General features: G+C 39.7%; 1 protein-coding gene across 5 annotated transcripts in view; it reads right to left on the reverse strand.

Moving 5' to 3' along the window:
* Positions 1-8,168: 8,168 nt before the first annotated feature.
* The window catches only part of BBS9 (Bardet-Biedl syndrome 9), a 439,643-nt gene continuing 429,033 nt past the window's right edge, over positions 8,169-18,778 (reverse strand). For 4 of the 5 annotated variants that reach the window (XM_015065036.3, XM_053218247.1, XM_053218248.1 and 1 more), the window contains 2 exons: positions 8,810-8,923; positions 8,169-8,600 (listed from right to left, as the gene is read on the reverse strand). In XM_015065036.3, coding sequence (XP_014920522.1) covers positions 8,569-8,600; positions 8,810-8,923 — 146 coding nt within the window. In that variant the 3' untranslated portion in view covers positions 8,169-8,568. The remainder of the gene's footprint in view (positions 8,601-8,809; positions 8,924-18,778) is intronic. The other variant, XM_015065037.3, reaches the window with a different exon arrangement.

Raw genomic sequence — 18,778 nt, forward strand, 5'->3', positions numbered from 1 at the left:
AATCTGTTAATAATCCTAAAAACTTACACATTACTAATAAGTTATAGAGCAGAAAGAAACTTTTATAAACAATCAGTAATTTTTCAAATGTTTGATCAACAATGCCAGAGGAAAATTAAATTATCTTTTAATTTATTCTATAGAAAATAAAATTATAAAATTGATGATAATTGAAGAGGTGAATAAACAATAAGCATCCAAAATATGCAGAAGTATTAAAAAGCTGTATGAAGCAGTTAATAAGTATATTATTTTTATGCATTTTGTGATATTTGTGTAAGTTGTCAACTTTTTACACATGTATAATTTGTCGTTCTTTCTGATTCTATAAACATATACCTTTGTATTTCTTTTTTTTAATGTTCATTAATTTTGAGAGAGAGAGATAGAGGGCAAGCAGGGGAGGGACAGAGAGAGCAAGAGGGAGAATCCCAAGCAGGCTCCACACTGCCAGTGTAGAGCCCAATGCAGGTCTCAAGCTCACGAACCTTGAGATCATGACCTGAGCCAAAATCAAGAGTCGGATGCTTAACCAACTGAGTCACCCAGGTGCACCCATACTGTAGTATCTAATGTTTTAATAGATATTCTTCCATTTATGTATGTATGTATGTATGTATGTATGTATGTATGTTTGTATTTATGTATTTATTTATATTTTTTTATTTTAGAAAAAGAGAGAGCATAAATGGGGGAGAGGGGCAGAGATACAGAGGGAGACAGAGGGACAGAATCTTAAGCAGTCTCCACACTCAGCGTGGAGCCCAATGCAGGGCTGGATCTCACAACCATGAGATCATGACCTGAGTAAAAATCAAGAGTTGGATGTTCAACCACCTGGGCCACCAAGGTACCCCTAGAATTATATATTCTTTTCCTTTAAAGGTGCTCTAAAATTGTACATGATTCATATACTCACAAAAACTGAATTCTGTGTTCAAATCAATGTCACCTAAGGGCCATTTGGGTGGCTCATTTGGTTAGGTGTCCAATTCTTGATCTGGGCTCAGGTCATGGTCTCATGGTTCGTGGGATCCAGCTCCGTGTTGAGCTCTGTGCTGACAGCTCAGAGCCTGCTTGGGATTCTCTCTCTCTGTCCCTCCCCTTTCCTCTCTCTCTCAAAATAAATAAATAAATATTTTTAAAATGTCACCTAAGTACTCACGGAAAAAAATGTCAGCAAGTATTGAATTAAGAATCATACCTCTCAGGGCGCCTGGGTGGCGCAGTCGGTTAAGCGTCCGACTTCAGCCAGGTCACAATCTCGCGGTCCGTGAGTTCGAGCCCCGCGTCAGGCTCTGGGCTGATGGCTCAGAGCCTGGAGCCTGTTTCCGATTCTGTGTCTCCCTCTCTCTCTGCCCCTCCCCCGTTCATGCTCTGTCTCTCTCTGTCCCAAAAATAAATAAACGTTGGAAAAAAAAAATTTAAATAAAAAGGAAAAAAAAAAAAAGAATCATACCTCTCTTTAAAGCCAAATCTAAGTAAATATAGTAGGACAATCTTATTAGCGTCTTAGCACAATCTGCAAAAATAAATTAGGAAAGTTAAGATCACAGATTTCTCCATTTCTGTGTGACTTGTTGACTTTTTTTCTTTTGTTTAAAATTTATTTATTTATTATGACACAGAGAGCACCGGTGGGGATGAGACAGAGAGAGAGGGAGAGAGAGAGAATTCCAAGCAGGCTCCTCACTGTCAGTGCAGAGCCTGACACAGCGCTCCAACTCATGAGCTGTGAGATCATGACCTGAGCCAACAACAAGAGTTGGGCTCTTAACCAACTGAGCCACACCCAGGCGCCCCTTGTTGACTTCTTTTAAGAGGTTGATTTACTGATACAGCAAAAAATTTACTGAACTGTAGAAAGAATCCAAGAAGAGGTGTGTCCAAAGAGTTTGCAAATCCATCCCAGCAGGAAAGGAAAATTCAACTTCTGAAATAGAGTAAGTGAGTGATAAGCATATTTAAAGAGAAGCAGGGAGTTCAGGACTTTTCAAGAGGGAAACATGACCACCAGCAAATGTGATTAGAAAAATCTTGAGAGGTGCCAATATTGGTTTATTCACCCCCACCTGTTACAGAAATGAGTTAAGGCACTTACAAGGATCTGCCAATACAACAAGAAAGAAGACATTGAAAAGTGGAGCAAAATAAAAAGAGAAGAAAAAGGATGTAATAAGGAGCCAGAAAATGGGACTAAAAGGCAACAATCCACAATGCCTCCCCCACTTGTTCTAAGAGGGCCTCAAATGCAGCTCTTGGTGTCCAGATGAGGAGATAAATTTATTCAGACTGAGCCTTGGAGGATGCATTGGGGTGTGGGCTGAATATAATTAAAGTGAAACAGCAGCAAACCTGAGAATGAGGGGTTTTGCAATGTTTTTCCCACATCAGCTGGAACGGAGACCCTCTCTCTGGCCCACAGATGAAGCCTTGGGGGATGTGACCACGCTCACAGGCATCTTACTCTGATTAGGTCTTGGCAGTTGTGCTACAATGTAAGTTATACCTTTTAAAGTCCAGTTCAGCAAAACCCTCAACACATGGGATGTCACAGAGCTTCCATAATTCAGCCATAAAAATAGAAAAATGACACCAGCTAATTCAAGAGGGTGTATACAAAAAGACTATAAAAAGGACCACATCTGACACAATCTAAATTGTGTATTGAACCTTGTATTGCTGTTTCAGAAACCTCTCCGATACTGTATTTAATATTTAATAATTAATGTTTGCTTTTTGCATCAAAGGATGTTGAACATAGGGGCACTGGGTGGCTCAGTCAGTTAAGCGTCCGACTTCGGCTCAGGTCATGATCTCACGGTTCACGAGTTCAAGCCCCGCGACTGGCTCTGCGCTGACAGCTCAGGGCCTAGAGCCTGCTTCGGATTCCGTCTCCCTCTCTCTCTGCCCCTCCCCTGCTAGCACTCTGTTTGTCTCTCTCTCTCAAAAATGAATAAACATTAAAAAAAGAAGCTGTTGGACATAAAGAAAATCTATAATTATCAGTATAATTTTATGCTCATGTTACTGCTATAAATGATAATAATCATGTAATTTTGATGATAATACATTCCACTCTGGATCTTTCAGAATTATTGGAGCACGATGTCCAAGCGTTTTCTCTAAAACTCCTGCTGTTAATATACCAAATGCTAAGTAACAAGAATCTATTACTAATAATTATTTATATCACTAGCACTGATATCCTAAATGATACAAAGATGGGATTTGTTTGTTTATTACAAGAGCAACAGTTATTAAAGAATCCTCTGGAAATACTTAAAGATCCTAATGTACAACCAAGGCTGAAAACCTTTGGGTGCCTCCCATCAGCCTGCCCCTCATCAGCTCCCATGTTGTGGACACACCCTTAATCTCTGAACAGGAGGCCATGGATGACACCTGCTGGCTCACAACAAAAGACACTGGTGCTATGGCAGATGACCGCTGTCAATCCTGTATTTACATAATGCTTTTCAAGGAGTTTGAACATTCTCACATATATTTTATTTTGATTCTCTTGCTCATCCTCACCTACATTTTTATATGACAGGGAACTGTGTATACTGTGACACAGACAACTGACTAGTCAGAGGCAGATTTTTTTTTAAAAAAATAAAGAAACAAAAACAAGAAAAAGAGGTCTCTTTGCTTAGCCATTTTTAATCCAGAGAATAACTTTGATTAATGTTAATTATAGAAAAGCTATTCGTAACACGATCTGATGTTCCTCAACGTGAGGGAACCCCTGTGGCTCCGGGTACGGTTGACCTATGGAAATACCAAGCAGTTTCTCATGAGGCTGGCAAAACAAAAAGTTTGGAGAATGGGAGGAATGGGGCACAGACTTCATAACTGACTTGCCTCTCTTGCCTCTGTACATATAGATTTAAGTGGGCACAGCACGCCCAAACTTGAGCTCACATGGGATGGGAACATGTCTGGCCATGTCTGGAGAGCTGGTGTGGGAGTGGGTAAGGGTAATTACAATAGTGCTAAAGAACCTTTGGGGAAAGTTAATCATCCTAAAGGAGAGCCCACAGGATGGGCCAAACATCAAAAGGAAGCAGGATTTTGAAAGCTGTGGAGTCTATTACTTGTGTCATTCTCCCAAGGATGAAGGAGCTGGGTAAAACCTAGGAGGCATTTCATGTAAAATCTCTGTGAGATGAGAGCAGAAGAGAACACAGCTCTGTGGCTTATAAAATCCAATGCAGGGGCACCTGGGTGGCTTAGTTGGTTAAGTGTCTCTCTCTGTTGTTGTTGTTGTTTTAATGTTTATTATTTTTGAGAGAGACAGACAGAGAGCAAGCAGGGGAGGGGCAGAGAGAGAGAGGGAGACACAGAATCCAAAGCAGGCTCCACGCTCTGAGCTGTCAGCACAAAGCCTGACATGGGGCTCCAACTCACAAGCTGTGAGACCATGACCTGAGCTGAAGTTGGACACTCAACTGACTAAGCCACCCAGACACCCCTAAGCATCTAACTCTTAGAGCATTTTTTAAAAGTTTATTAGTATTAGTATTAGTATTTTGAGATGGGGGTGCAGAGAGAGGGTCCCAAGGAGGCTTCGAGGTGTGCGCACAGAGGCAACACAGGGCTTGAACTGAGGAACTGGGAGATCATGACCTGAGCCGAAATCAAGAATTGGATGTTTAACCAAGTGCCACCCAGGCGCCTACTTAAGCATCTGACTCTTGATCTCAGCTCAGGTCCTGATCTCAGGTTTATGAGTTCAAGCCTCCCACTAGGCTCTGCACTGGCTATGAAGCCTACTTACAATTGAAAAAATGAAATAATGGGCGCCTGGGTGGCTCAGTCGGTTGAGCGTCCAACTTCGGCTCAGGTCATGATCTCACAGTTCGTGAGTTTGAGCCCCGCATCGGGCTCTGTGTTGACAGCTTAGAGCCTGGAGCCTGCTTCGGATTCTATGTCTCCCTCTCTCTCTGCTCCTCCCCAGCTCATGCTCTGTCTCTCTCTCCTTTAAAAATAAATAAAAACATTTAAAACTAACTAACTAAAATAAAATAAAACCCAGTGCATTCCCATGGAGGATATGACTGAAGCTTGCCATAGCACAAAACACAACAGACTGGCACAGAGAAGAGGCAGGAGATGGTAGCAGACCCTGGTATCAGACCACCCAAGCTGGACACCAAAGTTAGCAACCACAAAGAAAGGGGTTAATAGATTTAGCTACTTAAAATTTAGAAAACTTCTTAAAAAAACAAAGAAACAAAATTGAAAGATAAGTGAAAAACTGAAAACAATGTCTATATCATATCCAATCAAGCAAAGATTAATACCATTTTTAAAGGCTATTCCAATTCAATAAGGAGATACTTACCACCATCACCACTTCCCCCAAAAGAAAAGAACATGAACAGGTCATTCACCAAAGGAGAAGTATAGCAAATAGGTGTATTTTTTAAAGGTACAACCACACTAGAAATCAAAAATAGATAGTTATCTTAGACTAAAAACCTTCAGGTTTAAAATGTATTTTACTGTAGTCTTACCAATAATCTCTACATTTGGGTGTGTATTTGGGTTTTGGAATCAGCCTGGATTAAAATCCCAGTTCTGTAGTTCTGTTACACACTAACTGTGGGATACTGGGTAAGTTATTTGGCCTGTATAAGTCTCAGTACTCTTACTTGCAAAATAGAGATAACATTATCTACATCACAGTAATGTTGGAAGAAGTGAATGAAATCATACCTAGCACATACTAAGAATTTACTAAATGTTTGCTATTTTATAAGTATCTATTCTGATATGTTTGGTAACAGCGAGACTATCTGGCTAATCAGAAACCTGGATCATCTTTCTTCTTAAAGCTTTGTGAGTTACTCTAAGATTTCAAGACCATGTATACACACACACACACACACACACACACAGGAAAGAGATAATACACAATCGTTATTAAAGATTGAAATACTAGTGCCAAAATAATAGGAGTTAACAATTATTTATGTCTTGATATTTAAAAAGCCACTTCAAAGGGTAACGTAATTCTTGGCTGTTAGCAGAAACACTTTATGTATGTTTTTAAATCATACTAACATCAGGGGTAAAAGACATAACTTAAATTTACGTAATGTAAATTCAGAAATTTTTTTAAGCAAAGGATACTTTTAAATCATGAATCAAATTATTTTATCATTTTATTTTATTTTATTTTATTTTATTTTATTTTTTAACGTTTATTTTTGAGACAGAGAGAGAGAGAGCATGTACGGGGGAGGGTCAGAGAGAGGGAGACACAGAATCTGAAGCAGGCTCCAGGCTCTGAGCTGTCAGCACAGAGCCCGATGCGGGGCTCGAACTCAAGGACCGCGAGATCATGACCTGAGCCGAAGTCGGCCGCTTAACCGACTGAGCCACCCAGGTGCCCCTATTTTATCATTTTAGAACTTATATTTGATATTTGATAATGTTGAAAAGGTTAATTAGTAACTTTTTTCCTTTTGGCAGCTAGTAAAATGCAAATGACAATAAATTAGATTTCTCAAAATATATGTATGCTATATGTATATAGAGTTCTGTACTAGTGATTCAAATAAAAAATAAACTATCTGGTCAAGTAATTGTGCCAATAGACTTAAGATACTGATAATGATTTCCAGGAAAACATTTTACAAACGTACTTCTTAACAGAAAAATTCTCAGTATGACATGTAATTGTAACAACAAAAGTCACCTTAAACTCCCAAACTGGAGATAGGAATTTGAATTTGGACTGGTAGTCACTCTCCCACAGGATGGAACAATAATGGAGGGCATATACAGAAGGAAATCAGTGGAGGAGGGATTTGAGAGAGAGAGAAAGCACTACATTCATGTATGTTTAAAGTAACCCTTTAATGAAACAATATGCTTCGGTTTTGTATCACAGGAAATAAAGGGAAAGAATCAAAAGGCGAAGGGAAAGAATTGGGGGAGTAAGTGAAGGGAGAGAAAAACTGATCAAGGCACATGAATGTAGAAACACAAAAGAAAAAGAAAGAGTTGAAGGCAGAAGGACACGTACAAACAAGGTATGACTCTCAAAAAAAAGAAAAAATAGAACAGAGATTAGCACTAGCACATATGCATAGCACAAAAACAACCACAGAAAACAAACATACAAAAGAAAAGAAAAAAGAGAGAGAAAAAGAGAGAGACATAACACAGAAACACATTTTAAAGAAGTAATATACTTGTCTTGTAACCTTTCTTGAATGAAGCTGTTAAAGATGACCAGAAGTGTAGCGTTTTTGTAAGTATAGTCATATGCGGAGCCATGACATCTTCTACTGGTCCCCACAGGCTGGGTGACATTAACCTAATGGTTATTCTCATGCAAAGGTTAAAAGTTGTCCACTTCCATGCATGACAATTAATAATATTTTATCTTCTGCTGCATCTCCTAAAAAAGAATGCTAGAAATAATAAATAATACATCCTCTTCAATTTTTTGACATTTCACTTATAGAAAAACCATGAACTGTATTCCCCCTTTATACTGACAGAGAGGCATTCCAAAACTGGCACATATTTCGGTTTACATAAATCAGTCTTGCAACTGTAATTTTAACTGGAAATTGGCAAAATCTCTTTTATTTCTTGCATATTGTAATGAGTGAATTGTTTTACAACCTGAATTTTTTTTTTAATTTTTTTTTTTTTTTTTTTTTTGAGAGAGAGACAGAGGGCAAGTAGGGGAAGGGCAGAGAGGGAGACACAGAACCTGAAGCAGGCTCCAGGCTCCCAGCTGACAGCACAGAACCCAACGCGGGGCTCCAACTCACAAATCATGAGATTATGACCTGAGCTGAAATCGGCCTCTCAACCAACTGAGGCACTCAGGCACCCCTATAACCTGAATTTCTAAAAGGTGCCACCATGGGGTAATGAAAAGAGGATGTTAATGTACTGCATTCCTATAAAATATTTGAAAATTTTCATACAATCCTAAAAACTTACTTTCTTCCATTTTTAGCATAATAAATAAATCATATAAAAAATTCTGTAGTTTACTTTATATATAAAACAATCATATTTGAGTCTTACCGGGCGTGGAGTAGCAAAGTTTTCAGTTCCTTTCTGTTTCTTTCCTTTGAAGAAATAATGTGGAGAAACCATCTATATAACCCTCTAGTTATAAATCAAATCCAAGATATTGTTGGACAATGAGATGCTTTATTAAATTTGATACATTTACTATATAAGAATTCTGTGACAAGAATGGGGTATCAAATTACTTTGGATCTGGGCCTCTGCATTATAAAGTCTGTCCCCAAAAGATGTCCTCTCACTATACCCGATGGCTGCAAGCATACAGATGACCAAAAAGCAGCAATATTTTTCCCACCTAGGTTTCAACTGACTTGCCCTGGGTATTACAAATCCTCCTAGCACAATAAGAAAAAAATCCCAATCCCCAGTCTACATATCATCTCCAAGCAGGTGAGATGGATGAAGCACCGGGCCAGCCCTACATTTGTGCTTGGCCTGAGGTCCACACAGGATCAGCCTTGGGAAAGCCATCTTCCCCTCAACCAGACAACTCTACTTGAACTATTCCGAGACTCCTTGGAGGGGTGAAACTTCTGGAAAAAAGAAAGAGGGCAAGAGAGAGAGAAAAGGTTTGAATATTGAAAGGAGTATACAAATGATCAAATTCAGCTGCACCAGTGCTGAGGCAAAGGATGAAGTTGGAAAACAAGCAGCTTTGCAAAATGCTCTCTGGTATGACAAGAACTGACCAGAGTGCCACTGTCCCTGACATATCATTGGTGAAGACCACCCATTTTCTTACCAGGCAAGGGCGTCTCTACAATGAGGTGCTTGTGGTTGGTAAACAGTTCAGTGGAGTCTTGCTCTATTGATCTTTCTTCTAAGTCTGATTCTGGGATGGTAGTACAGCCACCTACTTGGAAAAATACAGACAGTATTTTAAGCAATATGCAGGAAAATCTGCCTCTCCACACGGCAACCACAGCTTGCCGCAGCTTAAAAACGTGCCAATCATAAAGATAACAAATGATGTGACAATAATCTTCAGGAGCAGACCAAAAAGAATAATCTTAAATGTCTCTCTTTTTGGTGAAAATACAAGGAATGAGTTATTGCCCCCAAAGACATATTATGCCAATATCACTTAGCAACAGCAGCAATGGTGTTGCCTTTAAATTTATTTTTTTTAAGTCAGAAAGGACAAAACCTATTGCATATGTGATATCATAATATAATGGCGCCCCAGCAGGAATTCTCTTTAATGCCACAGCATCAGAAAACTATAAAAAACAAAGCACATTGACCACGAGAGAATAAAACCTTTCTTGAGCAAAGAGGAAGGGTGCTGGTATTCTGAGACGGTGATTGTGGTGGTATTTCTCTGGAATTTGCGTCTATCCCTGCATCCCAGCACTTCACAGCACAGACACAAACACTTCATAATTCAGCAGCAAAGCCATAAGCTGCACTGTGGAAGCTTTCAATTCCAAGGCAATTCCACAGTGACTTGAGGATGAGCCAGCACCACTGCACTTCTGAAATATTGGGTATAAGTCGTTTGATTTTATTCACCAAAATCTTGTAGCGGAAACTCATGTGAGAATTTCTTGACTATATCTGCAACTTGATTTGACTAATTTGCCATCATTTCCTGGAAAGGTACTGACATGCTGTATACTATACATATTTTTTTCCAAAGCCATTCTTCTTGTTAATGAAGTGTGAATTTTTTTTTCCTTTTCTGAGGCTTCTCACGCAGAGTCCAAAGCCTCTGTACTCAAGTTTGGCTTTATGTAGGAGGGGGTTTATGAGGAAAAAGAGGGTATCTCAGCACTGATTTGCAAACCACATCCTTCAAATGAAGAGGAAGTGGCATGAAGTTCTCCAAGTCTGAAGGAGAACACACCTTACCATTCATCTCTCTGCATCAACTCTGAAAAAGAAACCAATGCCCAGGGAAACGTGAAAGAAAAGCATTTCCACATTCATAAAATAAGAATCAGAGGTAACCTCAGAGGTTCCCCAGCAGGAAATGTTAGAATTCTTCATCAGTGCAATGGAACTTGCCCGGCTATATCTGAAAATGGCATGGGCCCCATCCAGAAGGAGGACCAGACTTATTTTTAATCTCTTTCCAAAGTCTGTAGATCATGGTAACAATAACTATCATTATTAAGTACTTTCTAAGTGCTAGAAACTCTGTCCATATTATCTCATTTAGTTCCTAGAAACTATGAAATAGATACTATTATTCTCATCTTACACATAAGAAAACTGAGATCTCACGAGATGCAGTAACTTGCCAAGGTCATACAGCTCCTAAGGAGTAAGACCGAACTCACACCCAAGCTGATGACTCCTAAAGCCCATGTTATCTAACCACTTACTTTATGGCTCTCAGTTGCAGCATTAGCCAAAGAGATACTGTGGCTGCAGGTCTCAGTGAGGCTTTATTCCACATGGCAATCCACTGAGTGTGGCTGCCAGGAGTGCTGTTTAGAGTGTTGTGAGGCCAGGGCAGGCCCCAAGCTGCTGGGACCTTGAAGAAGACCAAGAAATACCATCCTTCTTCGCCTCTTGGCCCCTCATCCAATTGAGGGGAAAAAAAAGGGTATGTAGGGTGAGGGAGAAATACTTCTCTAAGACTAATGATAGGGAAGAACAGAAAGAAGGGATGTGCTCCCTGCAGAACAGAACCTGATCTTAAGAAAAAAGGACCAAGAATGGTTTGGTTTCTCATTGTAAAAGTCAAAAATCAGGTTAAGGCATCTCTGGGGCAGTGGGAGGGAGGAAGTAGGGTGAGGCCAGGAATGTTCTACTCATGTAGCTATCCTCACACACAAGGAAACTTCAGGCATGGGGAAAAAGTGTACCCAGCTAACAGACGGGAAGAGTGCAGTGATCAGTTAGTGGTATCTGCCATGTTTGTGGAGAGAGGTAGGGCTCCACTGATTAATTAGTGTCCACCTTTTATTCTAGCTGACTCAATACTGAGGCAAGACAGACGATAAAGACCTCCGAAATCCCACTGCAGGGCTGATTAGTCAGTCACTTGCCCTGGGAAGTGGAGATGCCTTTTTTGGAGATGCCTCTATGCAGCCATACTGACCAACCATATGCCCAGAGTTTCTGCCCTCCCAGCTTGGAAGAAACAATAAGGTATGGGATCTGGAATTTTGACCAATGGGAAATGGGAGAAGGGAAAAAGAGGGAAGAAAATTCCCCTCCTGCTTCTCCTAGGTAGACTCTGAACTATTATTTCACTTTTGTCAACCCCTAGAAAAGTGCCTCCCTGTGCAGGGTAGATGTACCTGCTGGGTCTCTTCCCTTTGTTTTACATCACATATTTCCTTGATCCCCTTGCCTTTTTCCTCATCCCTGAGTTTGCCAAATAAACCATCATTTTAATCCTTGCCTCGGGCTATGATTTATTGTAAAAATCATTGATACTGGAAGTAGTTCTAAAAAGCTGGCCTTCAACATAGAATTTTGAGGTTAGAATGCCCATCTATGTGAAAGAAATAGGGGCTCTGTGACTGGAGATAAACAGGATGGGAATAACCCTGTTACGTAATTATGTAAGTTTTCATCCATGGCTAACTAGAATGAAGTGCATGTAGAGGTCAAGAATGACAGATCAAATAGCTGTGGAGTGGAAATATTTATAATTATAAGCATGCCAGAATAGGGTGGCTGCTTCTGATGACTAGATATCCCAGAAAAATAGAAAATGGCAAAGTTTGGGGGAGCTCATAGTCAATGAAAGGCACATCCGGAAAGTCAGAAGCCTACTTTGGCCTTGCTAATTTAAGTGAGATCATTGGACCCACAGCACTGGATATCACCAAGGAGCCTTTTAGAAATGCAGAATCTTAGGCCTCACCTCGCAGTTACCGAATTTGAATCTGCTAAGAAGGACAGATGAATATATCTGATGAGATTTTCATTAGGAAAAAAAAATATTTGTTTGTTAAAAACTTAAGAGTAAGCAGTAAAATAACAGAAATAAAGTATAAAACTTCCAGACTAACAGAGACCCTCTGAAGCCTATCCATGGAAGTGGAGCCTGGTTTCCACAGACACTAGATGAAGTGCCCTTGGCTTAGAGCCTGTCCCATCAAAGGATAAGGGAAAGAAAAACCACAGCTGGATGAAATCATCCAAACACACATGGTGTGTGCAACACATAAGAGCCAACAGGCAAAAGCAAGTGAGAGCCGGGGATCTCCTGATCTGGGAATCATAGTCCTATGGACCTAGTGTGTGCTGGGCAATTGGCTATGAATTTTCAATGCGTTAGCTCACACAATCCTCAGACAACCCTATCAAGAAGGGTTTATTGGCCCCATTTTATAATTATAAATGTATTGATATTAATTTGTGTTTTTTCCTCAGTTTTCCCTCCCCTGTTCCTCTTACCACAAAGTTTCCGCAGGCCATTTTGTGCTTCCCTGCTTCAGAAATTTGTACTGGGGCCAAATCAAAAGTCCACTGAAGATACCTTCTTTTCTAGCCTTGGTCTTCCATGACCTGAGCTCACTGAAGATATGAAAGTGCCTCTGGGGAAAGATTTTCTCTAGTAATTCAGAGGATTAAAGAGACCCAGGCTGGACGACCCCAAGGGAGCAAGGCATCAAGGGATGGAGTCATCAACACAAGGACGGCTGGGCATCAGGAGCCCCAAACTCAGCAAGGACTCCCTTATGCACCAGGCCTCTGCTGTGGGGTTAGGCAATGAGGCTGTTGACAGTACTGCGGCCTCGTTTTCTGAGTCCATATGGAGATAGGAGCCAAGGAAGGTGGGGTGGGCAATAATAACTGAGACTAAATTTCCCACCTTCCTGCTAGGAAAGAAAATAAAATAAAACTTTTGACATTTTTTGCATCCCTCACTTAGCTTTGCAAGACTAAGTGTCAGGCCTGCTAGAAAGTCTCAATTAATTAAATGTAAACCTAGAGATTACATCATTTGCCAAAGGTCACACAGCAAGTCTACATGAGCTGTAGTCTAGCTCTTTCCATTGCAACCATGCTTCTCAAAAGGACCACTTTTTAAAATCTCCAACCTAAACAAACTACTAAAGTACTTTTCTAAAATGTGATAACAATAAAAGGAATTACTAGAAAAACGAAATGAATAAAAAAGCAACCCTCGTCCATTAGTAGGAGATTCAATCTTTGGATAGTACTCTGTCAGTTGCTGCAAGTTTCTAAACACTTACTCTAGATTTTAGGTAACAAAACATCTGCAGGCAGATGCCAGTCTTCTGGCCACAAGTTACGATCTACCTTAATTAATATGATATACAGAATTAGAGAAATAATAATTCAGCAAACTCCTAATTATCTAAAGTTCAGATAGCCAGAAAACTCATTTTGGCAACAGGGGCTTATCACAACTTATGTATCTCTGTTTTCCTCAAATATCTGGCTGGCAGTTCTCTCAATGCACAGTGTCCAGGGCAGTCCCCTTCTCCCTGCCAGTGGAGGGTGTCCAGGTTCCCCAATTCCTACTGCTGTCACAACTATGGGAATCTACTTCTATTTCTGTACTCTTGTATAAGAGGAGCTTCATTAAGAGAATCTGGGATCAGGAGTTGGAGTTCTGAGTACATATTCATAAGAGAGCAATGTTGTAAGTGGTAGGTTACTCCTGCAGGTAAAATTTTAAAACATGAAGCATGTATGATGAATTATGAACCATCAGCATAGAAGCATTTGAAACAAGATGGCTTATAAATTGGAGATTACATGTTTAGGAGGATGTTTTTGAGGCCTTTTACCATGCTGCCTATTCCTCTGAACTGTTAGCGAATTATGTGCAAGCTCATTTGTGTTAACCACACCTATATGTAAAAATTTAGTTTTTTGCAAGTTAATAACACATTAACACATATAGCAATCCCCATGTATCCAGAAAATTATTTATGTGGAAAACCTTACCTAAAATTCCAAATAGGAGTTCACCCTATATTTATAAAGATAATTCAATTCTAGGTTTTTTTTTTTTTTTAGGGAGTCCAAACTATCCTCAAACATGTTCCTGAATTTAAAAGCAAATTATCAGATGGTTGAACTTCTTCCTTATCAGGTGGAATACATTTTCTCAACAAGGGAATTCTCCAACACTAAGGAATTTCTACCCGCTGTCAGAAAAGTAAACAAATAAAAATAATGATAAAAAAAAAGACCCTTGGGCCCTATCTGTAGGGTGCTACTGTGGCATTAATTATAAAACTTATAGAGTTCAAAGGTCAAGATAGGGGGCCAGGAAGAAACAAATGGGACTATCATCTAGAATACCACATAGAGATCAAAATCAGAATGTAAGGTAAGCATTGGTAGGCTGACAAAGGTGTAACCAGCTAGCTGTCACGAAAGAAAAGCAATCTGTAGTGTCTGCCCATTTCCATGGTGTCAATACTCCCATCACGGCCAATTTCAAGTAAGCAAGGTGACATCACAAGTAAGGCGCTTGGCAGAGCGGCACAGGACCTCACAATTAGATAGCACTTTCACCATACAGACTCTGTAGACACCAACCTCAAGAGCACAGATAATAGTAAACTGCAGTAAAATATTAGTGAAGAGTTTTGAGGTATATTACCTTTGTTCTTAATACAATGTATTTGATTATACATTTACATAATTTAGTTTTTAATAATGCCTGAATTTATCAACGAGCTCACAGAATTCCTAAAAATTCAACAATTGGCTGCCACGAGCTAGTGAGAGCCAGCTCTAGCACTGAAAGTTGGCATGGTATACGAGATTTAATGTTATGTTTTGAGCCCTCCATTCAAACTGTGGCACAGCATTTATGAGCCAACCAACCCTCTGGAGCAAGTTATTTCATTTAAATGAGCCTCAGTTTCCTTATGTATAAAATAGAGACTATGGCATTCCTACTTCATTAGAGAGAAATTGATGAGGGCGTATAAGTGCCTGGCACACTGAAAAACACAACTAAGTTTTGACTATTTATTTTCAGATCAAAGTTAGGAACTCTAAAAGAAGAGTAAATAGGCCAAGATAAAAGTCCCTAAAGGTGGGAGTCTGAAAGGGCAGGTTCACACAGGCTGATGCACGAATGGGTCAAAGACACAGCTCTGCAGCAAAAAAGAAAAGTACGCAGAAACCTTAAACACATGGCCCTCTGAAGTTGACTACTCTATTTTACTCATGCCCTGTCTTACATATTTCCTTCTATTTGATTAGCTGAGTTTGAATATTTGATTTTACCCCCAGGTGAATCCTGGTGGCCCAGCTTACCTGCCTCACTATCCACCTTATAACCCAAATAGCCTAAACCAGGGGTTGGCCAGATAGCAAATATTTTTTAAGGTCTGCAGGCCATCTGATCTTTGGTACAACTACTCAATTTTGCCACTGAAGTGTAAATGCAGCCAAAGACAATATGTAAACATGAATGAGGCCTGGTTGTGTTCCAATAAAACTTGATTTACTAAAATAGGCAGGAGGCCATATTTGGCCTATGGACCATAAATGGTTTGCCAACCCCTGGCCTAATCCAAGGCTCACAGAAAGCCACTCTTCATACAGTATCCAGAGGCATTTAACACTGGTAGATCACCTTATAGTATTACTATAATAACTGGAAGAAGGAGGAGGAGGATGAAGAGGAAGAGGATGAAAAGGAGGAGAAAGAGAAGTAGTAGTTTAAAAGCATATTTTTTCCAGGGCGCCTGAGTGGCGCAGTGGGTTGAGTGTCTGACTTGGGCTCAGGTCATGATCTCAACAGTTAGTGAGATCTCATGGTTCATGAGTTTGAGCTGTTGTCACTGCAGGGCCCACTTCGGATCCTCTGTCCTTCCCTCTCTGCCCCTCCCCTGATCTCTCTCTCTTTTTTTAAAAAAAATAAACACTTTTAAAAAAAGCATATTATTTTCCCTATTGCTACAGTGTTCTTTTGGTTTGAGCAGTGATAAATTATTTTTTTAATAGACTACTTTTCAGAATTATTTTAGATGTTCAGAAAAATTTAGCAGATAGTACGGCAAATTTTCATATATCCTCTGCACAGTTACCCCTATTGTGATAACTTGTGTTAGTATTGTACAGTTGTTATGATCAGTGAACCAATTATTGTTGACCATAGTCCACAGTCCATTCAAATTTCCTTAGTTTTTACCTAGTATCTTATTTCTGTTTCAAGGTCCCATCTAGGACACCAAATGACATTAGTAGTTATGTCTCCTTTGGCTCTTCTTGGTTGTGACAGTTTCTCAGATTTCCCCTTGTTTTTGATGGCCTTGACAGTTTTGAGAAGGATTGGTCAAATACATTACAGAATGCCCTTCTACTGGCATTTGTCTGATGTTTTTCTCATGATTAGACTGGGGAAAATTTTTTATAGGAGGTTTCTTTTTATAAATTTTTAAGGTTTCCAATATTTTAGAATTGTCTCCAGGTGTTTATCTTTCCTTCTATCAAAAGTGAAAGTTGAGTAGGCAGTGAATGGAGAGGCCACTGAAGAGGAAGGAGGCCAACCGTGAGGCTTCACCTAGACTGTGAAGTTCACAGTAGTGGACCAGGCTGGATCTGGCTGCAGCACCCAGGGCAGAATATCAGTTGCTCCATGAGTAAAAACAGAGAACTATCGGGAGGATTACATGAGACCACGTATACCTACTACAGTGCTCAGCACACAGTCCACTTTATCACCTCTGCCCTCTATGAATTTTTTTGGCATAGATGTACATTCTGCACCATTTTTGTGGAATCAAAGAACTTCAGCTTTCAGTTCAACCACCTTCATTTAATAGATATCAAAACAGAGGCTCAGAGATTGTAGTTCATGCCCCGAATGTCCCAGAGCGAGTTCTGATTCCCCTGCTTCCTACACCACTAGAGCTTTCTCAAGAACACCTCCTTTTCCAGAAAGATCTCAATGGATTTGTTTGTGTGTTGGCAGTCCTAACTAGTACTTCCTTTCAATGATACAGAAAATCCAGCAGGTTGGCAAGCTGTTCTTTGGGTATATTTTAGGACTTTGCTGATTTATTTTCTTGCTACAGTGACCTTTGCAGTCAATTAGGTGTATGGGTGAGAATGTTCCATTCCTTCAGGGAGGAAAAAAATCTTTTCTTCTTTTTTCTTCATATATGAAAGAGAAATCAAACAAGGTGACACTGAGAATCACAAACGACCCCAGACGCTGCTCTGACTTGCCAGCCAAAGAATTGTCTGTTTATGTGGCCTGAACTGCTACTAAGAATTAAAAACAGCAGAAACCTCAAATATACACAAGTGATATTTTTCATTTAATCAAGATTTAGTTGGTGGATAGAGTGTTTTTTGAGGCTAACATTCAGATTTCATTTCAAAGGTTTATAATTCATGTGAAGTGTGGGGAATGGGTACTTTGAAAAGAATATTTCACTACTTTAAATATGAGGTGTTTCCCAAAGAGACTATGAGTAGTTTAAAATTTCTCTACAAATATAGCCATTGGGAAATGTTTTATTCCTTATCCCCCCCTCGTCTCTTTATCTATTTACATGTGTGTGTGTGTGTGTGTGTGCGCGCGCGCGCGTGTGTGTGAACACATACAAGCACACAGGCATATAGACATGTATAGGAGTTTTCCTGATAATTCTCCTTTAGTGCGTTCATTCCTGTTTTTATTTTTATTTGTCTGTTTGTTATTTTTAAGTAGGTCTCGCACCCAGCACAGATCCGATTGTGGGGCATGAACTCACCACCCTGAGATCAAGAACTGAGCTGAGATCAAGAGTCAGATGCTAAACCAACTGAGCTACCCAGGCACCCCCTAACTGTTTTTAAATATATTTTTTTCTAACCCAAGGACAATGTAAGCTTAGAAAGCCAAGTATCCTACTGTATGTTTGTGTAGTGATTTTAGCTGAGTATTCAGAAACTTTTAGGCAAAGTTTGGCCAGTGGAAGGAAGGCAGCAGGTAGAAGAAACAGGGAGACAGAGGATGAAAAGGAAAGGGGACGGGAAAGGATGAATCACCAACATAGTCTATGATTCTGTGTACACATTCCTATGTAAGATATTTGGGGTATCTTATTGAAGGTGTAGATGATCAACTATTTGAGCATAAAAAATACATTAGCAGTTAAGAGAATGTAATGAAAAACAAGAGGTGTATAGCTAGGAAGAGTCATGGATAAAACAAAGATTAAGGACTTACATAAGGGCTATGGTGGAGATAAAAAGGAAAAAGCTCTAATGGAAAAGTGGGGCTACACTTCCCCTGATCAATGCTCCACTGACCTCTCCTCTTCCAAATTGAACTTCAGATCAAAGTGTCTGGTCTGCCCCATACTTGGACTTAACCTTTCCTTAAGAGTACATCAAAATTGGTAAGGTGATGCTGGTTGGAAATTGTGTGTGTGTGTGTATGTGTGTAACTCTGTTCTGTGCTTAAGAGCCATTCTGGGTTTAGAAAGGTGCTCACTGAACAAATGTGTTCCAGAAAAACAAAGCATATTCATATGTGTATATACACATATATTCATATGTGTATGTGTATATATATATACATACACACACACATATGTATATATATACACACACATATATATACATATATATATGATTGTTAACATACATCGAAATACATCTTGGAAAGAAAGAATGTATTGTACTGCTGAGCACGATAAATCAGGTTGATATCATATGACGATGCTGCTACAAATAAAGGAGGAACTGGAGGACATAAGTCCATATCTTTCTCATCTCCACCCTCCCATTCTGCACTTCTCTGCCCTTTACTTTGTTG

The sequence above is a fragment of the Acinonyx jubatus genome, chromosome A2 (assembly GCF_027475565.1).
Source record: "Acinonyx jubatus isolate Ajub_Pintada_27869175 chromosome A2, VMU_Ajub_asm_v1.0, whole genome shotgun sequence".
Classification (NCBI taxonomy): domain Eukaryota; kingdom Metazoa; phylum Chordata; class Mammalia; order Carnivora; family Felidae; genus Acinonyx; species Acinonyx jubatus.